Here is a 19,659-nt window from a genome sequence, read left to right on the forward strand (position 1 = left end):
AGGCGGAAGTGCGCGGCGGGGGCGGGCGGAGGCGGCGGGCAGAGGCCGCATGGCGGCCGCCCAGCAGGCGCGGGCCGGAGCGGCGGCGCGGGCCTGAGCCTGAGCGGCGGCGGCCCATGGGGAAGTACTGCGCCAGCCTGGGCGTCCTCAAGGGGCCCTGGGACCAGGTCTTCGCCGCCTTCTGGCAGCGCTACCCCAACCCCTACAGGTGCGCCGGGGCCTGTCCCCCCCCCCGCCTCAGGGCTTCCCCTGGGGCCCTCCCCTGCCCACACATAGGCCCCTTCCCGGTGTCTGCCGCGGCCCTCTGCCCCCCTCACAGGGTCCCTCGGGGTCCGTGTCCTCCACCCCGGTCCCCCGCGGGATGGTGCCCCCCCACACCTCGGCCCAGCCCTTTCCCCGGGGGGCCCGCGGGGGCAGGGCCCTCTGCTCGCCCCCCACCAGTCTTCTAGGATGGTGCCGCACACCAGCAGTTCCCGGGGGGCAGCTGGTTACTCCTCTCCCTTAATACCACAGCCCTCTTCCCCCCACCGCGGTGCCTGATGGTTCCTGGCCCCGGGGAGGTGTTGGCCAGGAGCAGGGTCTGATGTTTTCTTCCCCCTCCCCATTTTAGCAAACATGTCCTGACTGAAGACATTGTGCACCGGGAGGTGACAGCGGACCACAAGCTGCTCTCCCGGCGGCTCCTGACCAAGACCAACCGGATGCCCCGCTGGGCGGAGCGCTTCTTCCCGGCCAACGTCGCCCACTCCGTCTACATCCTGGAGGACTCTATTGTGGACCCCAAGAACCGAACCATGACCACATTCACCTGGAACATCAACCACGTGCGTCTCATGGTAGGTGCCCGCGGGCGGGCGCACAACCATGTGGCAGGCGCTGGGCAGCGCCCACAGTCAGGTTGTGCCTCGTGCAGGTGGTGGAGGAGCGCTGCGTGTACCAGGTGAACCCGGAGAACAGCAACTGGACCGAGGTCAAGCGGGAAGCCTGGGTCTCTTCCAGCCTGTTTGGTGTCTCACGGGCCGTCCAGGTGAGCACTGCCAACTGCTCGAGCAGCACTGTGTACCCCCTCTTTGGTGAGGCCTTAAAGCTGCTGCTCCCTTCTGCTCTACCCCTTCCCTGTGCTGGTTTTTCCACCCTTTCCCCTCGTTCCCCCATCCTCCTGAGCTCTTGGGGCACTCGGGACCATTGCTGCTGGTGGGCATGAGCCGCCAGACGTTTGGGACTGGTCAAGCTGGGACAAAGTCCCAGGGGCTCTGTGTGACCAGGGAGCTGGGCTTGCACCTTCACTGACTCTTCCCTTGCAGGAATTTGGTCTGGCCAGGTTCAAAAGCAACGTGACCAAGAGCACTAAGGGATTTGAATATGTGCTAGCAAGAATGCAAGGTGAGCACCTGAGGGCAGGCTGGGGCTGACCAGGATGGGTCTCTTGGAGTTACAGGTCACACTGGGAATACTCGAGTCCTCGGGCAGGTCATGGCTTGAATTAATCCGACTGTGAAATCCTCATCCCTTGCCTTTGCCCCCGTGTCTTGGCACAGCCGGTTCTTCCTGGGCAGAGCAGCCAGGCAGCACTTACAGGGCCAGGCAGGGCTGGAGTGCAGGCAGGAGGGGGACGTAACACGGCAGCAGTCACGTGCCTGCAATTCCCTTTCGTGACGTGCCCTGACACACGCAGCTCAGGAGCGCCGGGCTCGGCTTCCCCCTGCGTGGGGAAATGGCCTCCATCCCGAGGTGACGGGGCCGGGGCTGGTCTAGCTTGCATCAGCCGGCACTCCTGTGGCGGGGCAGGGTGGGGGCCTGCTGGGGCTGGGTTAACAACTTCCGTGTTACAGGAGAAGCTCCGTCCAAAACACTGGTGGAGACAGCCAAGGAAGCGACCGAGAAAGCCAAGGAGACAGCTCTGGCTGCTACGGAGAAAGCCAAGGACTTGGCAAGCAAGGCAGCCACGAAGAAGAAGCAGTACGTGTGAGGGGCCGGGCACAGGCAGGCGCCGGCTGCACCAGAACAGATAGGAGCCTCCTTAGATTTTATATTTTTAAACAAACTGTACAAGTCTGACAATCAGCTGCTGTTAGACCCTTTCTGAGATGTAATTATCATTAAAGAATCTACTCCCACCTCCAATTTGGCCAGGGCTGGCCTGGCTGGAGCAGAGCCCAGCGCTGCCCTCTGCTCTGGGGGTCCAGCCCGCTGCCGGGGGTCTGGACTCGCAGGCAAGACGCAGGCAGGGGTTTCACCAAGTGCCTTTACTAGAATAGTGTCAGGTATGTACAAGAGAGGGGGGTGGCTGCGGGAGCGTGAAGGCAGGTTGCTTAATGCACTCGTTTCCCCTTCCTCACTCTCCAAGGGTGGCAGAGCCCCTCCTGTAGCCGTGTCTGCTGGGGGTGGCACTGCCCCACACCCGTGCCGGGCAGCCCCTGGCCCGCAGCCTGCCCGGGGGTGCACAGGGGGAGGTAGGAGGTGTCCCCATGACAGCCGGGCCCTCTTCCAGCGCCTCTTGCAATGCATTGCAGTGCACAGCAGGTGCCACGGTGTCGTGCCAGCCCCGTGCATCCAGCGCCGAGCCGATGCTGCTCAGTAGCCCGGTAGCAGGGGGGCCAAGCCGGGCTCTTGCCCCCACCCGTGGCCCCTTTCCCGGGCAGCCCTGACGAGGCCGGCGGAGGCTGCGTTTCCAGCAGCGGCCGGCAGGGAGGAGGCAGGCAGGCAGTGCAGGGAAGGCAGCGGGTGCCGTCAGGCCGCAGGGCCACGGGGGCTGGAGTAGCTGTGGTCCCTCCCGGTGCCGAAGCCGGGCAGCAGGTCCCCGCCGAATACCGCACCATCCACCTCTATCTCTGCATCCTCTAAGCACCAGGAGGAGGCCGGATCAGGCGCCGCCGGCCTCCCCTTCCCTCCCCACCCCTTCCCTTCCTTCACTCACCTCCCTCGGAGGGCTCTGAGAGCTGGGACGAGTCCAAGCTGTCAGCCCGCGCCCGTTCCCCACCGGTGGGTGAGAGCAGCCGTTCTAGCCGCCGCCGCAGGCTCCGCTGCCGGTTACGCAGCCGGTCCTTGGCCCTCCGTGCCCTCAGCTCCTGCTCCTCCAGCCTCTGCGGGGATCCGGTGAGCCGTGAGCGGGGTCCCGAGCTGGGCGACCCTGTCGCTGCTCCGGGCCCTCCGGCCGGGGCCGAGGGCCCCGAGTGGAGCCAGGGCCGCCCCCCTCACCTGGATGTGAAGCCGGGCACGGTGCAGGAGGCTCAGCGTGGTGGGACGGGCCGGTCCCACGCCCACCGGCACTTGCTGCTTCAGCCGCTCCAGGCAGCACCGGAGCTGGGCTCTCCTGCGGCCGGGCGGCGGGGTGGGGGGGGGAACGACACGGCGGTCAGCCCCGGGGGGGGGGGGACGGGCACGACCACACCCTGCCCCGCCGCTCCCCCCTCCCCCCCCGCCTCCCCGGTACCTGTGCTTCTCCAGCGCGTTGTGCACCGACCTGCGGGAGAGCCCCCGGTGATCAGGACCGGCGCTACCGGCCGCCGCCATCCCCCCGCCCCCGAGCCCCGCCGCTCACCTAACGCTGCCCACGGCCCGGCGGGACCGCGCGGGGCAGAGCGAGGCGTAGCCGTGCTCGGCCTCGGCCAGGCCCGGCGGGGACCGGGGACCGGCCGCCCCGCGCTCCCGCCGCTCCAGGAACTCGGCCGCCTGCAGCAGCACCTGGATGCTGGTGGCCGTCGGCTCCATGGCGGCGGGCGGGCGCGGCGAGGCAGCCGCGCGCTCATTGGCTGTTGGACGCCCCGCGGCGCTGACGTCGGCGCGGCGGGGAAACAAATTCGGGCGGGAAAGCGCGTGCTTCAAATTTGAATCGGCGGGAGGGACGGGGCGGGACACGCCCCCCCCGCGCTCGGCCACGCCCCCGCCACCGCCTGGCCACGCCCCCGAGGGGGTGCGCCCGCGCCCGTGTCCGAGCGCGCCCGGAGTGGGGCGTGTCGGTGCGTGTGTGTGCGCGCGCGGTCACGCGTGTGAGTCCGGCGGGGAGCGCGCGCCTGCACGTGCACCCCGTGCGGGGAGCGGGTGTGTGAGCCCCCACTGCCACGCAGCCCACTCGGGGCGCCCGCCGTCCCCAGCCCCTCAGCCCCCACATCCACGGGTGTCCCCGGGCCAGCTGCCCCCACCAGCCCCCCAGGAACTGCCGCGTCCCAGCGCCACGGGGCTCAGCCAGGCGGGTTTATCTCTTTATTAAAATCCGCCGGGTGGAGGCGGTGGGCAGGGGAGGGGAGAGCCGGGCCCACGGGCGAGGGCCAGCCTCCGGGCACGGCACGGCCCGGCCCGGCCCGGCCCGGCTGGGGAGGCACCGGGGCACCCGCCGTCATGTGAGGGCTGTTTGCACCGTCTCAGGCCAGGCCCCGGGGGGGAGACTCTGCCCCGGGGCCAACAGCAGCCAAAGTTCACCTGAAAAAAACCCACCACGAAGCACATTTCCAGCCGGGGGGCAGGCGCGCGGCGCGGCGGTGGCACGCGGCTCGCCAGGAGCAGGGCTCGGCCGCGGCACACCAGGTGAGGCGGTCCTGCGCCCACCACAGCCCCGGCCCCGCCGACGTGGGGCACGGGCTGCCACTGTGCGTGGGGTCCTACCGCCATGCATGGGGGGGCCTGCCGCCATGCCCACCCAGCCCCAAGGGGAGTCGCGGGGCCGTGGAGCCACCCAGCAGCCCCGGAGTGGCTGTTTTCCCCCTGGTCTGCGGCCTCCTCCGGATGCGGATCTGGCACGGGGGTCTCTCACTGGCTCCGGGCGCGCCAGGGCGCGGGCGAGAGGTGGGCAGCATAGCAGTGCGTGCAGATGCGCACGGGTTTCGGCTGGCCATAGTGCGGCAGCGCCGCAGTGTGCGGCGAGCAGCGGGCGCAGAAGATCTGACGGGAGAGGGCCGAAGCGGGGCTGAGTGGAGCCGGGACCCGGGGGGACCCCGCGCACCCCAGCCCGGCCCCCTCCTACCTTCCCACAGCTGCGGCAGTGGTGCCTGCGGCGCAGCAGGGTGAAGGGTGAGCGGCAGGCGGAGCACTGGCTGCACGTGCTGTCTGGCACCCACTCGGGCAGGCGGCGGGTGCCTGCTGGGCAAAACACATCGGTAACATCCACAGGGCTCCCCCCGCCCCATCCTCCATCACCACCCTGGCCCCAGGAATGTCCCCAGCCCCTCGGCTGGACCCCAGGATCAGCCGCAGACTAGCACCCTCTTCCGATGCCGTCGCACGCCGGGCAGCCTGGGCAGCCCCTTACCTGCCCTCCGGAGCCTGGCAGCCTCCACGGTGCTGGAGCACAGGGGACAGTCGGCCGCACGAGGAGCATCTGCCACGCACGGGTCACCATCCTCTTCCTCTGTGGGGACAAGGGCTGTGGTGCACCAGCCAAACCGGGACTGGGCTCAGCCCCATGGGGCTGGGCACTGTGGCCACATTGTCCCCATGCCTGGTGCTGCGTACCCATCTCGCCGGGGAGGGGCAATGGGCAGGGCAGAGAGGAGTTGTGCCCCATGTCCTCTGTCCCCAGGGGTTACTCACGGGTGGCAGCTGGCTCCTCTGAGGGCTCCGCCTGCGAGGCGACGATCTTGAAGACCGTTTTCAAGATGCTCCGCAGGTCACTGGCAAAGTTGGTCTGGAGCTGATCAGCCACCCCTGCACCGGGAGGGAGGGGGGTCAGGGTGCTGCGGGGGGCCCGGGGAGGGCGGGGAGGTGGCGAGGGGGTCACTCACCCGAGATGCAGACAAAGAGGGTGTGCAGCATGTCCTTGGTGCTGCTGTAGCGGGAGCGCAGCTCTGAGCAGCAGGCACCTGGGGGAGCATCGAGCCCTGGGCTGCTCCTGGGGGGCTGGGGGCTGCACAGGGAGGAGGTGACGGTTACCTCAGAGGTGGCACAAAAAGTCCCCATCCCAGGGGGCAGGGATCTGCCAGCCCAGCCCCACTCTCTCCCCGACATGCACCCCCACTGCCGGTCGGTGCCCAGGTCGTCCACCGCGCTGTGGGGTCCCAGCCACGCCATGCAGGTTGGGGGCGGTGGGGTGGCACAGGGGACCTCCAAGAGACCCCAAGGAGCAGTGGGGTCTGCACTGGGCATGGCTGCCCCCCAAGCTGGGGGGGTGGCCGGACCGCAGGGATCCTCCGATTCAGCTGTACACAGGCTCCTCTCCAGCAGGCAGAGCTCCTCCTCGGACAGCACCCGCAGCAGGTCCCTGTGGCGAGGGGAGGGTGTCAGCCCCATGTCACGGCCCCACTGCTGCCCCACAGCCCCACCCGCAGGCGCCCATCGCCCCCCATCGCATACCTGATCTTCTTCAGGAGGTTGTAGAAGGGGCTGAAGACCCGGGATATCTGCTCAGGGCTCCGCTCCAGGCTGAGGGGACCCTCAGGGTAGATGAGGAGGCCACTGCGAGGGGACAGAGCCCGGCTCATGAGGGGGGCTGCCCAGGACCCTGACTCCCTGAGGGGGGAAGGGGCTGGTATAGGGTGGGGAGCACCCAGCCGCCCCTGGGCACCCTCTTCTCCAGGAGGCTGCACCCACCTGATAATGGCCAGGCGAGGGATGGTGAACATCAGCAGCGGTTCGTAGCCATCGATCATCTCCTGGGTCAGGTAGCCCAGGCGCAGGGCTCTGGGGGAGACACCCTTAAACAGGGCTGAGCCCCAGGACACTGCCCCAACCCCAGGGCTGGGGTCCCTGCTGCCCCCCCACCTGGTGCACGGTGCCGCTCACCTCTCCACTGTCTCGCAGAAGAGCACGATGATCTCCTGCTGCCTGTAGATCTCCTCAGGAGACTTCACTGCCACCAGTGAGGACACGTAGCTGGAGAGCCAGGGGGACCATGAAGTTCCTCCGGCCCTAGTGCAGCCCCCCCACCCCAGCACCCCAACCCCGGTCCCCACCTCAGCTCGAACTCTGCGAAGAGCCGGTCAAACTGGACAAGCACAGCCCGGACAGGCTCCGGGTAGGAGCTGGGCTGGCTCAGGCTCTGCTCCCGCAGCACCGTCCGCACCAGCTCCAGGCTGCACAGCAGGTTCCTGGCCTGGGGCCGCAGCTGCACCCCGTCTGCCTCCTCCACCTCCAGGAAGGTCCCGGCCAGGAGACACTGCCAGGACCAGGGGCCGTCAGGAGTCAACGCCTGGGGCAGCACAGCCCCTACCCCCGGGATCAGCCCACAATGGGGTGCGCCATCCTGGCTGGCACCCATCGCCCCCCAGCCTGGGGGAGCCAGACCCCATCGCCTGCCCCAGGACGGCATCCCCAGGCTCACCTCGGCAGCAAACAGCATGTGGTTCCCCAGGTTGTCCACCAAGAGCTCCTCGGGGAACTTGACCAGGTAGTCACGGCTGTGTCGCTGCGTGGGGATGCACTCCTCCATAATCCGCTCCAGGATGGCCAGCAGGTGAGCCTGGGGAGGGCAAGGACATCACCCATGGCCACGCGGGGGGACCGGGGTCACACCAGACCCCAGGCTGCCCCCGTACCTGGCTGAGGTGGAGCTGGTTGAGGAGCACCAGGTACTGCTGCGGGTCCAGCTCGGCATCCAGCCCATTGATCTCAGCCACCACCCGTGTCACCCTCTCGTCGGCAAAGAAGAACTGGGAGAGCAGGCGGGGGTCGGAGCGCTGTGGGGAAAGCAGAGGGGCGATGGCGAGAGCATCCCATGGCTCCAGGTGCTGGGCCAGGGGGACCCCAAATTTCCCATGCCCGCAGCCCAGCGGGGCGGGGGCTGCTGGGGTTCGCTCTCCTGCAGCCGATTCTCATGGGGCAGCCCCGGGTCCATGAACACCAACTCGGGCAGGTACGTGGGACCCCCCACGGCGGCTCCGGCTCGGCCGAGCTGTGCCGGGTGCCGGGGGCAGGCGGGCGGCCCCCGGCCGAGCCCTCCCGGGGAGTGCCGCCGTCCCCACCCACCCGTGCCTGAGCTTCCCCAGGGGCAGAGCAGGATGAACAAGCTCGGCCGCATCCCGGCAGCGTGGGCACGGAGCCGTGCGCGGCTGTAAACACCGGCTCAGGTGAAAGGTCCGGGGGGGGGAGCGGGCAGCACCGAGGGACGCTCCTCGCCCCATCTCTCCCCCAGACCCCCGCAGAACCGGAGGGACGAAGGGGACCGGGGGGCGGTGGATCTCCTCGCCCCGGGAGCGGGCGGCGCCGGGACGGGCTCTGAGCTGCCCGGTCCTGCCCGCTGCTGCCCGCACCCTCGCCGCACCTCCAGCCCCGGGGCCGGGCGTCGCTTTCTCCTCCCGCTCCGCTCCGGGGGGACCCGCCGCCGCCCCCCTGCGCCCGGTGCCGGCGGAGTCTCCGGGCAGCCCCGACGGGGTGGGGGGCGGCCCCGGCGCGACCCCCCCGCTCTCACCTTGGGCCGGCGCAGCCAGCGGCGGAGGGCGGCGGGCAGCATGGCGCGCCCCGCAGCTCTGCCGCCGCCCGGCTCCCCGCGCCCGCCGCTCGCCGACGGGGCGGGCCGGCACCGGGCACCGCCCGGGGGGCGGACCGGGGCGGTGTCCGCCCAGCCCCGGCACCGGGACGACCTGGCGGACCGGCCCCCGCACCGCTCCGCCCGGCCCGCGGCGGGACCCGGGGCTTTCCCGCTACCGGGTGGCGGGAGGCGGCCGCCGCTCGACGGACCGGTTCCCCGTGGCGGGGCGGGCGAGGGCGGGTCCCCCGTGGGGTGGGCAGCGTGCCCCGGCTCCCCCTCCCGGTGCCGCACCCCGGTCTCCGTTCCTGGCTCCAGTTCCCGACTGCAACCCCCAGGCTCCCCGTTCTCCCCTCCCGGTGCCCGGGCCCTCCCCTCCTAGTTCCCCGGCTCTTCCCGCCCGGTTCCCTTCTCCCCGCAGCCCCCGAGGCCCAACCCTCCGGGGACAGGGACACCCCAGAGACCCGGCCCCGCAGCCGCCCTCGCCCCGAGCATCCCCGGGCTGGTGGGGGGGCACCGGGGGGAGGCATCCGCAGGCATCCGCCTGCTCTCTGCTGCATGGGCTGTGCAGGGTGTGGGGTGCAGGGCATGGGGTGCAGAGCGGGGTGCTCCAGTGAGAGGGAGGCAAAGCAGCCCCTCGGTGGGAGCAGAAGGGGCCAAGTGGCCAAGGAGGGGTCCTGGGAGGTGCTTGGGGTGCTGGGAACAGCAAACCGCCCCGGCTGTGCCGGAGGAGGCGGCTGCTCCTGCGCTGTGCCAGGCCTGGCACTGCTGGCCACAGGATGTGGGTGCCGACAATTCAGGTGACTGAAAGCCTAATGGGGTGGATTCACGGGTAAAAAATCCACTGAGTATGATTAAATAAACACGGTGGCACCACCTCGGCTTGAGGAAGTCCCTGAGTCACGGCAGCCCCGCGGCGCCCAGGCTGAGCCAGTCAGGTGCGGGTGCATGGCTGGCCCTGGTGCGGGGGCTCTACCTGTCCCCACGGGCTCGGGCTCTGGTTTCAGCCAGGCAGCACGTCCTGCCTCCTGTGGCTGGGGGTCCCTGTGCGCACAGTGAGCCTGGAGCCCTGCTTGTCCCACAGCTGTGGGCAGCGCTGCCATGGCATTTTTGGGGGCACAGTGGGCTTTCCTTGGTGGCCAAGTGCTCCACACGTCCCCATGTCACCAGCACCGTGCTCTGCCCCACAACAGGAGAGCAGCTCCAGTGACACAAGGTGTGCTACAGAGCGAGGCCCAGCCTCACGCAGACCAATGCCACGATGGGGGCTTTTGGGGTAATGCGTGGCATCGAGGCTAGCAGGGAGGCGAGGGGCTGAACTGGCCCCCAGCTCTCTTGGGGGGCACCCTGGGGGGCACCCCAGGGCTGCAGGATCTGGTGCACTGGGACTGCACAGAGGGGCAGACCCCCGCAGGCAGCCTGGGATCAGGCAGCAGCGGGAAGGCTGGGGCAGTGGGCACTGTGCTGCACAGGTGCACTGCGCTGCACAGCTGCACTGCGCTGCACAGGGGGAGCGGGGGAGCCCTGCACTGGGACCAGGGCGTGGGGTGCAGCGTCTAGGGCTTGGCCTGCCTGGACGGGGTAACGCAGCTCCAAGGATGCTGTGGTGCTGAGCATGGTGCTGCATGGTCAGGAGGCACTCAGGGTACCGGGAGAGCACCGCGGCATGGGGATGGGGTGCAGAGGGGCTGGAAACCCACACATGCACCATGGCATCTTCCACCAGTGGGAAGGCTGGGGCAGTGGGCAGTGTGCTGCTCATCCACACTGCACCCGGGGTACCCGTGTGCCAGGATTGGAGTTCAGGGGAGCTGCAACTCATGCGTGGGTCCAAGGCTATGTGTCTTGGGTCATGCTGTGTTGAGGATGCCGTGGTGCTGAGCGTGGTGCTGCACAGCCAGGATGGACCCAGGGTACCGGGAGAGCATCATTACATGGGGACAGGGTGCAGAGGTGTTGGAAACCTACATGTGCACCCTGGGGTCACACAGGAAGGCCAGGGCAGTGGGCCACGTGCTGCACAGCTGCAGGTACCAGTGTGCCAAGATTGGGGTACGGGGGAGCTGCAAACGCACATGCAGCTGTGTGTCTGCGGCTGCAGTGCTGGGATGCACCCAGGGTACTGGGAGAGCTCTGTTACACGGGGACGAGGAGCAGAGGGGCTGGAACCCGCGCGTGCATTATGGGGTACTGCACCACCAGGAAGGCCGGGGCAGTGGGCAGTGTGCTGCTCATCCGCAGGGGGGTACCGGTGTGCCAGGGCTGGGGTGAAGGAGAGAGGTGTCTGGGGCTGGGACGCCCCGAAGGCACCGGCGCTCTTTAGGACCCGGAGGAGTGGGAAGGGGAGCGGAGCCGCGGGCCGCGACGGCGCCGCCACCTCCCCCCCGCCAGGTGGCGCGCTGTCGCGCGTCACTGCCCTCTCACAAAATGGCGGCAGCGGCTTCACCTCGCCGGGCCTTTCCCCCCTCCCTCCTTCCCCCCGGGCAGGGGCCGGACGGGCCGTGCCGCCATATTGGCTGTTGTCCTGGCTGCGGCGGGCGGCGGGCCGCGCTCGCCATGACTCGCAGGCGGAACAAGGCAGCAGCAGCGGCAGCAGCGGCGGCGGGTGGCTCCGGGCCTCGCCGTGAGAGGGTGGGGGGTTCCGACGCTGGTCCTCCTCCCCCTCCACCGCCACCGCCGCCGCCACCGGAACCGCCCGCCCCGCCTGAGGTGGTGGTGGCGGCGGGCAGCAGCGGGGAGCCGGGCAGAGCCACCGCTCAGGTACCGGGTTAGGCCCTGCGGCGGGGAAGGGGATGTCTCTGAGGGGATTTCGGTCGGTGCGGGGATGGGGCAGGGCCCGGGCGGGGGCGGAGGCCTCGGAGCATCCCTGAGGCACCCCCACCTTGAGGCCCTGGCGCCCCCCGTCTCCCTCTTCCCGGTTTTGGAGGGTCCTCTGCGCCTCCGGGGGTGGCGATGGGGAAGCCCCGGTGGAGCCACGCTGCTGGGGTGCACCTTGGTGGGGTGGGGGGCCCACGGTGAGGTGAGCGGGGAGGGTGGGAGGTGAAGCCCAAGCCCTTCTCTGGGGGGCTTGGCTGCCTTGGGGGGTGAGAGCGACTTTTTACAGCATCCTGGGGCACGCGTGGGGCTGGGATGGGTGTGCGGGCAGGGCCTGCCCTTGGCTTTTCTGGGCTGGGTGGTGGAGCCGGCTTGTGGCCTTGGGTTGCGGATGTGTTGAGCTGCAGCGAGACTTTGGGATGCCTCTGGCAGATGGCCGGGGTGTTGGGGGCTCCCACAGGCGTGTAGCATCCTGGAGGCTCATCTCTCCCAGCAGTTAGGGAAAACTGATTTCAGCCTTTGCTGGGGAGGGTGAATCAGCCAGCGAGCCTGTCCCCCATCATTGCATGTTACTCCCCCTGGCATGACCAGCAATGCTCAGCAGCATGAGAGCAAAGGGCTCTGCCAGCCCCAGGGTCTATGCGCCCCTTACTCTGTCCCTGTGTGTAGGAAGATCTTGCAGGTCTGCTCAGGAGACCTGTGTGTACTCTGGAGGGCAGAGCCCCGGACTCGGGGACAGGCAAGCTCGCCCGGGTGGCGAGGCGTGCTTCAGGAGGTGTTCCCACAGCTCCTTCTTGCGGGAGGGTCCAGCCCTGCCACGGGGCGATGGCAGGTGGCTCGAGCATCTGCTGAACAGGCTGCAGGCTGGCTCCCGCGCCTCTCGCTGCCTGACAGCCCTTGATGTGCCTGGCTGCTGCTGCCTGCTCTGGGTCGCGGGCAGGGAGCCTGAGGGTGGGCCCTGGGTCCGGATGCACTGGGTGGGTTGGGGAGAGCCGTGCTCTCGCCCGCTGTGCACAGCGGTGGCTGCGTCTGCCCCTGCCGAGACACGGGGTGGCGTGGGACCCCCCTCCTCCCCGTGGCTGGCCGGGCGGGTGGGCAGGGGAGCTGTGCCCCCCTTCTGCTTTCCTTGGCCTCTGACCTTTGCTTCACCTTGAGCCTGGGAGACGCCATCTGTTTCGCAGCAGCAGTTCAATGTGCGGCTCATTGTCGCGGGGCCCCGCCGTGGCGGCAGACAATGGGGGCCCCCTCGCCTGCGCCACGCTGGGCTCGTCACGGCTGTCAGGCCTCCGGCAAGCCCGCGGGCTGCCGCCCGGCTCCTGCCGCAGCGCCAGGCGGGAAGCCCCGACCTGGCCACCCTGTGCGGGGAGAGCGCGAAGCAGCACCAAGGGCTGCACCCCACCCCAGCGCATCTGCGCTGCCGGCTGCACAGAACAAAGAGGCGGGCGGGAGGGCCCTGGGCTCTTGGGTAACGCAGTGGGGGGTCTGCGATGGGCGAGAAGGGGGGATGTGGCTGCTGGACCCCCCTTCGTATCCCTGTATGGTGATTTCTGTGGGTCTTGCTTTGCCCTGTGAGTCCCCTCAGTCCCAGTGTACTGGAGGTGCAAGTGGGAGCTGCTGGTGGCCTCCCTGCGTGGCATGCTGGTGGTAGGGCTGGCTCTTTAGCACGGCGTGATCTTCCCAAGGGTCCAGAATGCTCCCAGCTGGCACATGGCAGGCTGGCAGCAGCTGGGCAGCCCGAGGCTGCTCTCCTCCAGTGGGAGAAGGTGCAGTCCCACATGTAGCCTACAAGAAATTCTCTGGTTTGGTGTCAGTGTCCCGAAGACTTGTTTCCTGCCTCATCTGCCCCGCACCTACGCTGACCTGGGCCCCTGCCGTGCGGCAGCTCACGCCTGGGGTGACTCGTGGTCTGTGTGTCCTTCTGCAGGTGCTGCCCACCGCCAACCAGTCAGTGCAGACGTGCTGCCTGCTCTGTCACCGGGAGCGCAAGGACTGGGGAGGGCCGTCCCACAATGGGCTGGTTTCCCCGGGCGAGAGGCTGCCACCGGACTTCGTGCCAACGCTCGTGCAGAACCTCCTGGGAGAAATGCCACTGTGGATCTGCCAGAGCTGCCGGAAGAGCGTGGAGGAGGAAGAGCGGCGGGCGGTGCAGGAGCAGGCCCTGGCGGTAAGTGGTTACGGAGCTGGGGTTGGAAAGGCTGGGGCTGTAGCTCCCGGGTCCACGGCATTGACCACCCTATGGCGCTGGCTGGGTGTGCGGGTCCCCTCCTCTTTCAGAGCTGAGCGCATCAGATATCCCAGCCCCGCTGCTCCCTGCAGCCACGCTGCCCTTCCCAGCGCTGCTGCTGGCTTCTTGGGGAGAGACCGTGCTGGGGCAGAGCGCAGTGCCGTGGAGGCTTGTCCGGCAGCCTGTGTGGGGTTGGAGCTGCCTGGCGAGGCTGGCAGCACCGCTGCTCCTCTGCCAGCCCCGCTCCACTGTGCATTGTGCCACGTCCCCCCCGGCCCCAAGGCTGCTCCCTGTCGTTACATTGGGTCTCCCCGGAGCGGCAGCGTGTGCCAGGGCAAGTTCCTGCCCAAGCATGGAGCTCAGGGGAAGAGAAGCTCCCTCCTGCTTGGCTTTATTTAACCCTGGCCTGGTTTGAGTGGGATCAGAGCAGGCGTGTGGCCCTTGGCATGGCCTGGCCGTGCTGGCGGGGGCCTTGGGAGCCAGGCTGTGTTGCTGTTGGATGGACAGGCTGTTTGCCACCCCCAAGACAGTGACAGGAACGGTTCCCGTGTGCTGAGCCCCTGCCTCAGGGCAGTGGAGGGGGTCTTGGTGCCGATGCCCTGGGGCCAAGGATCTCCCATCCCAGCCCGCTGCTGCTTCACTCTGTGTTTTCATTGCCAGGTCTCGTTATCCCACACATCCTGCAAGTCGCAGTCTTGTGGGGGTGGCTCCCACTCCTCTTCCTCCTCCTCCTCCTCTTCTTCCTCCTCGTGCCACGGGAACTCAGGGGACTGGGACCCCAGCTCTTTCTTGTCTGCTCACAAGCTCTCGGGCCTCTGGAACTCGCAGCACACCAACGGGGCCGCACAGGGCAGCCCCCTCGGGGCCCCCCCTGCTGCACTAGGTGAGTTGAAGCTGGCTGTGGGGTTGAGCAGAGCTTTCTGCCCGGTCCTGGGCTCAGGTGGTTTCCTTGTGGGCACCCAACTGGCAGGCAGGGGTAGGCAGGCTGAATGCCAGTGCCTGGGTCCCTTTGCAAAGGCAGAGGGTGCTGGGAGCCAGCCCTAGCTCCGCTTTCCTTCCAGGCGACAAGCACCCCGGCCTCGCTCTCTCTCCGGAGTGCGCCAGCCAGGCGCCTGCCGCAGCGCCGGGGCTCAAGGCCTGTCCCTACAGCCACGCAGCCTCCCCCACCTCCAGCAGCGCCGCCCCGGGCTCGCCTCTGCCTACCTCACTCGACTTCTGCAAGACGCTGCCGAAGCAGTTCAAAAGCATGTGCCGGAGGGCCACCCCGCCAGGTGCGTGCCCAGGGGCAGGGCCGGCCTTCTTTTCCCAGCCCGCTGCTCCACACAGCCCTCGCTGCCCCAGCGCCTTCCCCTTGCTCTGCCCTCCATGGGGCAGGGCTGAATTCTGCGGGGAAGAGGGGGTGCTGCCGAGGCGCCTTGCAAGCAGGGATGGCTTCTAGCCAGAGCGCTCTGCTGCCTGGGGGGGGGCAGGGTTTGTCCCACGGAGGAGTGGCCCATGCAGAGGTGGTGGGTGGCTCCGAGCCTGGCCCTGACCCCTGCGGGACAGCTGGTGTCTGACCGTCTCTGCTCTGTCCCTCTGCAGGTGAGGCCTTCCACTCCTCAGAGCATCATCAGCACTCGGACCTCACTGCTCCTCCCAACAGTCCCACCGGCCTCCCCTCCCAGCCACCAGCGCTGATCCCCTCCAAGCAGACGCCTGCCCATCCGGGGCCCTTCGGCTCCCCCCCCCACGTCCCGCTGGGCACCTCGCCGCAGGCTGCGCTCTTCCCTGCGCCCAGCGCACAGGCGGCAGCCCCGAAGCCGGTGTCTGAGTCCCCTCCCGCTGGCACAGTCTCGCACAGCCCGGGGTCGTGTAAGAGCCCTCACCTGCCCCCTGCCAACGTGCCGCTGCTGAAGATGCCGCCTCCACTGTCAGGCTGCACTCATCCCTGCAACGGGCACTGCAGTACTTCGCTCATCCCTCCTCCTGCCTCCCACCAGCTGCCCAGCACCAACAGGTGAGTAGAGGAGCCCTGCCTGCTTCCAGCCTCTCTCCTCGCTGGGCAATGCGCCCTTTCTCCCACCCCTGCCCGCGGATGCGCTTTCCCCTGTGGAGGGACCGACTGCCCTGGCGTGGTGGTGCGGAGAGACGCTGTGTTTGCGGGCCAGTTCCGCTGCTGCAGACCCCTGGTCTCTGAGGGTCGAGCTCTTTCTCTCTCCAAGTGTCTTCTCCCTGCGGTTGTCCTTTAGTACTGTGGTGCAGAAGAGACTGTGCTTGCTCCTCCTCCAGCTAAAAGACCCAAAGGAACCGCCCGGTCAACCTGCTGTTGGCCAACAGGACCTTTGTCAGTGAGACCCGTCGGGCAGCTGTGACACTGAGCAAAGGTCCTCGAGAAGATGAAGCCGGTGGACTTGTGGTTCGGCTCGCCTGCTCCCCTGGCCCTCTCTGGGCTGCCTGTGCCCTGGAAGAGAGCACGCTGAGTCGTGGGCGCTGGTTCCTCTCCGCTGATTAGCGCTCCCTGCGGAGGGCCAGCCAGGTCCCGAGCCGGAGCTCGAGGAATGGCGCTGTGGGCCGTGCCCTGGCCTCCCTGTCTCTGAGCTGGGTAGTCTGTGCCTGTGGGAGCCGGGCCTGCCTGCACGTGGGGATGTCTGGCAGCTGCATGCAGTTCCAGCGTTTCTCACCTGTGCTACCTGCTGCCCCCAGTGAGTACCGCTCCCTGCCCTGGAATCAGCTTGCGGCCTGGCAGGGGGACGCTGCTTTCTGGAGCTCTGGTGCGCCAGCCTCCTGCCTGCCAGAGGCCCTGGGGGGCGAGGAGCTTCAGATGTCTTCTGCCGTGGGCTCCTCTGGTATCTCCCCCGGAGGAGGAGGATGCAGGGGAGGGGGTTTGTCTGCCCTGCAAATCCTTCTGCTCGGGCACAGGCTGCCCTGGGAGGGGTGTTCCTACACCCGTAGTGTGGGGCAATTTTTGAGATGCTGCTGGCTCCCGCTCACCTCTCGCCCTTCTCCCCTTCTCCTCAGGGACCCCTCCTGCAAAGGGCACAAATTCCCAAATGGTACCAGCTGCCACCCGCCGCAGCCGTGCGAAGCAGACGAGGGGCTCGGGGAGGATGAGGACAGCAGCTCGGAGCGCAGTTCCTGCACCTCCTCCTCCACCAACCAGAAAGACGGGAAGTTCTGCGACTGCTGCTACTGTGAGTTCTTCGGCCACAACGCGGTGAGTGAGGGGCTGGTCTGCAGCCACCCCCGGTCCTTGCACTCTGCTCTGCGGTGAGACGTTACGCAGTCCGTGTGCCGAGAGCGCGGAGGTGGGCAGGTCTGGCCGCGGCTGTTCCCTGCCGGCGGGTGCATCCCCCCCCGCTTCGTTTCCATCCTGCCTCATCAGCCTGCTGGTCCCCTTGCTCCCGACTCGCAGCCACCTGCCCAGCCCTGGGGCTTGACGCAGCCAGCCAAACCCTGTGGCTTCGCGGTGGAAAAGGGTTCAGTGGGGGCTGTGCCGACTTGTCTCGCTGAGACCTCGGGGAAGGGAGCGGTTGGGGGTGTTGGTGGGGACCGGCGGGGGAGCGAGGGCTGCCTGTGTGTCACGCTGGCTTCGCGTGCCTGCCCGGCTGACAGCGCTCGCCTTCCGCAGCCCCCAGCTGCTCCCACGAGCCGCAACTATGCCGAGATCCGGGAGAAGCTGCGTTCACGCCTCACCAAGAGGAAAGAGGAGCTGCCGCAGAAACTAGGGCACAACAGCAGCTCAGGAGAACCTGCTGTGGACCACCGCAACGTGGACGAGCTACTGGACTACATCAACAGCACAGAGCCCAAGCCCTTGAACAGTGCCAAGGCGGCCAAGCGGGCACGGCACAAGCAGAAGAAGAAGGTGAGGCTGGGCAGAGGGAAGCGCTGCCTGGGGCAGGCTGCAGGAGGAAGGTCAGGGCAAGACTGCCCCTTGCAGAGCTTTGCCTTCTCTCCCTCACATCCATTTGGCTTCTTCAACTCTGTGTCCTTTGCTGCCCTCTCCCCTGCGGTGACAGCAGTGCCTGGCTCCATGCAGGGCTTCCTCTCCCTCTCTTCCTGCAGAGGGTGGCCCAGCCCTCCTGGGTGCTTTGGGCTGTGCTGTCCTACCTGCTCCATGCCGCATCTCTGACAAACACCGTGCATCTGTGGTGGGGAGAGGCAGTGCCATGATGGCCTGTGGTGGTGCCTCATGCCCAGAGCGGTGTCCAGAGTACGGTGTGGTAGCTGTTGCAGTGCCCACGGAGGACACGTGACAGTTTCGGGGCTCTGGAAGACGGGTGCTGAGTGCCGGCCCTTGGGTTTGCTGCCTGACAAAGCTGGTGCACGGCTAACTCCGTGGCCTGCGCCCCTGGCTCTGTGGCCCGGGCCACCCGATCCTCATGGCACTTGTGTTGCAGGAGAAAGAGAAAGCCCAGCTGGAGGCGGAGGCCCAGAAGCGGGCAGAGCGCGCCCCTGCAGCCAGCCAGGCCAGGGAGCCGGCCGAGGAGAAGCTGCTGGAGTGGCCGGAGCTGGAGCTGGAGCGGGTGAACAGCTTCCTCAGCAGCCGGCTGCAGGAGATCAAGAACACCATCAAGGACTCCATCCGGGCCAGCTTCAGTGTCTACGACCTCAACCTGGATGTCAATGACTTCCCCAAGAAGGCAGCTGTCCTGGAGCAGAAGAACCTGCTCTCCCACCTCAATGGCTCCTCTGACCTGCAGGACATAGACCTGGCCCTGGCTCCACTCAGCCTGGGCCCCACCAAGAGCCACGCGCTGCTGCGGGGTGAGCTGGGCCCTCGATGGGGCGAGGGGCCTGGGGAGCCGCCGCCAGCCCCGGTGGCCGAGAACGGCGTGGTGAAGCGCCTCAGCGCCGTGCCCAGCCTTTCGCGCATGATCTGGGTGCAGTCCAAGGCTGCGGACTCTGCCGCCGACGGCAGCGGGCTGAGCCCGGAGCCCAAGGAGGGACCGCAGCTCAAAGGGCCAGAGCTGCCGGAGCCGGTGCCCCCCGGAAGCCGGCAGCGGAAGAACAAGCGGCAGAGCGGGCAGGCGAAGAAAGGGGAGGGCGCTGCCGTGGTGCCCGGTGGCCAGGCCCGGCTGGAGAGCCCTGGTGCGAAGGGACAGGTGCTGGGAACCAAGCACCCTTCCAAGGCCAGCGCCCCAGAGCTGCAGCGGGTGGGCGGCTGTGCCGAGCCGGGGGAGAGCGGCAAGGGGCAGCCCTGGGGCTGCGGCAGCGCCAGGCTGGAGAAGGAGAGAAGCAGTGAGTGGAAAGGCCGGAGGGGAGAGGGCAAAGCGGAGCTGCCAGAGCCAGCGCAGCAGCAGCCGCCTGCCCCGGCCGTAGGGGACCGGCAGCTGCCTGCACCCCCTGCCCTGGGGGGCTCCCCCCAGCCCAAGGGCAAGAGCAGGAAGAGCCGGAACAAGGTGGAGAAATCCAATACCTCGATCGGTGAGTGCCGGGAGCGCTGCTCTGCGCCGCCATCCTCCCGGTGACCCCTTCCCCGCCACCCTGCCCCTCCGGCAGCGCTGACCCTCTCTCTGCCCCTCTGCTTTGCCAGATGACGTGTTCCTGCCCAAGGACCTGGACGGGGCGGAGATGGACGAGACTGACAGAGAAGTGGAGTATTTCAAGAGGTGAGGGGGCAGCCCTGGGGGGCCCAGCCCTGCCGGCGGGGGGGCAGAGGGGCTGGTGGCTGACCAGGGCTGTGCTCTCCCTGCCAGGTTCTGCCTGGACTCGGCCAAGCAGACGCGGCAGAAGGTGGCGGTGAACTGGACCAACTTCACCCTGAAGAAAACCACTTCCAGCGCAGCCCAGTGAGGTGCGGGGGGGGGCCGCCCCCCACCCACGGCCGCTCACCTCTCCTCACTGTGCCCCCCGTCCCGCCCCGCAGGCCCCCGCCTCGCCTCGGTGGGGTCCCCTCCTCCGCGGGGGGCCCCGGTGCTCTCCTGCCCCGCGGGGGCCCCCGGGGCTCCCCCCATCCTCCTCCTGCCTCCCCCCCGCGGGGTGACCCCGGCCGTCCTGTCCCCCTCTCCGCGGGCGCCCGGCTCCCTGCGCCGCGGGGAAGGACCGTGCTGCACCCAATAAAGAACTTTTTAATTTTTTATTTTATTTAAACCCCGCTGTCTGCTGCTTCCTGCCGCGCCCGGCGGGGTTGGGCGGGGGAGAGGGGGGCGCGGCCCTCATGCGCCTTCTGCACAAGTTTGGCCGTCGAGGCGGCCCGTGGGGCCCTGTCTCGGCTCCCGCGCGGGGGGGCGTGGCAACGCGTTGC

At 68.4% G+C, this 19,659-nt stretch overlaps 4 protein-coding genes across 4 annotated transcripts; 2 read left to right on the plus strand and 2 right to left on the minus strand.

The window, feature by feature from the left end:
* Window positions 1-11: 11 nt before the first annotated feature.
* Window positions 12-2,124, plus strand: PRELID1 (PRELI domain containing 1). The gene is made up of 5 exons (XM_075164351.1): window positions 12-208; window positions 611-836; window positions 914-1,027; window positions 1,305-1,383; window positions 1,833-2,124. Exons 1-5 carry the CDS (start codon window positions 117-119, stop codon window positions 1,967-1,969), a joined length of 648 nt encoding a protein of 215 aa, XP_075020452.1. The 5' UTR covers window positions 12-116; the 3' UTR covers window positions 1,970-2,124.
* Window positions 2,125-2,253: 129 nt separating this feature from the next.
* MXD3 (MAX dimerization protein 3) lies at window positions 2,254-3,723 on the minus strand. The gene is made up of 5 exons (XM_075164352.1): window positions 3,542-3,723; window positions 3,434-3,463; window positions 3,199-3,313; window positions 2,918-3,083; window positions 2,254-2,840 (listed from the first exon to the last, which is right to left on the minus strand). The coding sequence occupies exons 1-5, from the start codon at window positions 3,709-3,711 to the stop codon at window positions 2,731-2,733; spliced, it is 591 nt and encodes a 196-aa protein (XP_075020453.1). The 5' UTR covers window positions 3,712-3,723; the 3' UTR covers window positions 2,254-2,730.
* Window positions 3,724-4,746: 1,023 nt separating this feature from the next.
* Window positions 4,747-8,380, minus strand: LOC142088516 (lateral signaling target protein 2 homolog). The gene is made up of 12 exons (XM_075163900.1): window positions 8,339-8,380; window positions 7,467-7,607; window positions 7,253-7,390; window positions 6,885-7,087; window positions 6,715-6,804; window positions 6,523-6,612; window positions 6,286-6,387; window positions 5,718-6,193; window positions 5,527-5,640; window positions 5,246-5,344; window positions 4,961-5,076; window positions 4,747-4,878 (listed from the first exon to the last, which is right to left on the minus strand). The coding sequence occupies exons 1-12, from the start codon at window positions 8,378-8,380 to the stop codon at window positions 4,747-4,749; spliced, it is 1,743 nt and encodes a 580-aa protein (XP_075020001.1).
* Window positions 8,381-10,822: 2,442 nt separating this feature from the next.
* FAM193B (family with sequence similarity 193 member B) lies at window positions 10,823-19,505 on the plus strand. The gene is made up of 10 exons (XM_075164353.1): window positions 10,823-11,155; window positions 13,134-13,373; window positions 14,094-14,316; window positions 14,495-14,704; window positions 15,015-15,429; window positions 16,431-16,626; window positions 17,041-17,277; window positions 17,813-18,839; window positions 18,949-19,024; window positions 19,112-19,505. Exons 1-10 carry the CDS (start codon window positions 10,823-10,825, stop codon window positions 19,206-19,208), a joined length of 3,054 nt encoding a protein of 1,017 aa, XP_075020454.1. The 3' UTR covers window positions 19,209-19,505.
* The last annotated feature ends 154 nt before the right edge of the window (window positions 19,506-19,659 follow it).

This window comes from Calonectris borealis, chromosome 15 (genome assembly GCF_964195595.1).
Source record: "Calonectris borealis chromosome 15, bCalBor7.hap1.2, whole genome shotgun sequence".
NCBI lineage: Eukaryota > Metazoa > Chordata > Aves > Procellariiformes > Procellariidae > Calonectris > Calonectris borealis.

What these genes read in the sequence shown, in the direction of transcription:
- PRELID1 (XM_075164351.1), top strand. Translation starts at nt 117, where the DNA reads ATGGGGAAGTACTGCGCCAGCCTGGGCGTCCTCAAGGGGCCCTGGGAC. An exon ending in GTGTCTCACGGGCCGTCCAG is followed by an intron (nt 1,028 to 1,304) that starts GTGAGCACTGCC and finishes CTTCCCTTGCAG; the next exon opens with GAATTTGGTCTGGCCAGGTT. An exon ending in TGTGCTAGCAAGAATGCAAG is followed by an intron (nt 1,384 to 1,832) that starts GTGAGCACCTGA and finishes TCCGTGTTACAG; the next exon opens with GAGAAGCTCCGTCCAAAACA.
- MXD3 (XM_075164352.1), bottom strand. Translation starts at nt 3,711, where the DNA reads ATGGAGCCGACGGCCACCAGCATCCAGGTGCTGCTGCAGGCGGCCGAG. An exon ending in CGGGCCGTGGGCAGCGTTAG is followed by an intron (nt 3,464 to 3,541) that starts GTGAGCGGCGGG and finishes GCTCTCCCGCAG; the next exon opens with GTCGGTGCACAACGCGCTGG. An exon ending in AACGCGCTGGAGAAGCACAG is followed by an intron (nt 3,314 to 3,433) that starts GTACCGGGGAGG and finishes GCCCGGCCGCAG; the next exon opens with GAGAGCCCAGCTCCGGTGCT.
- LOC142088516 (XM_075163900.1), bottom strand. Translation starts at nt 8,380, where the DNA reads ATGCTGCCCGCCGCCCTCCGCCGCTGGCTGCGCCGGCCCAAG. An exon ending in AGAGGAGCCAGCTGCCACCC is followed by an intron (nt 5,345 to 5,526) that starts GTGAGTAACCCC and finishes TTGTCCCCACAG; the next exon opens with AGGAAGAGGATGGTGACCCG. An exon ending in ACTGCCGCAGCTGTGGGAAG is followed by an intron (nt 4,879 to 4,960) that starts GTAGGAGGGGGC and finishes CTCTCCCGTCAG; the next exon opens with ATCTTCTGCGCCCGCTGCTC.
- FAM193B (XM_075164353.1), top strand. Translation starts at nt 10,823, where the DNA reads ATGGCGGCAGCGGCTTCACCTCGCCGGGCCTTTCCCCCCTCCCTCCTT. An exon ending in CGGGCAGAGCCACCGCTCAG is followed by an intron (nt 11,156 to 13,133) that starts GTACCGGGTTAG and finishes GTCCTTCTGCAG; the next exon opens with GTGCTGCCCACCGCCAACCA. An exon ending in CAGCTGCCCAGCACCAACAG is followed by an intron (nt 15,430 to 16,430) that starts GTGAGTAGAGGA and finishes CCTTCTCCTCAG; the next exon opens with GGACCCCTCCTGCAAAGGGC.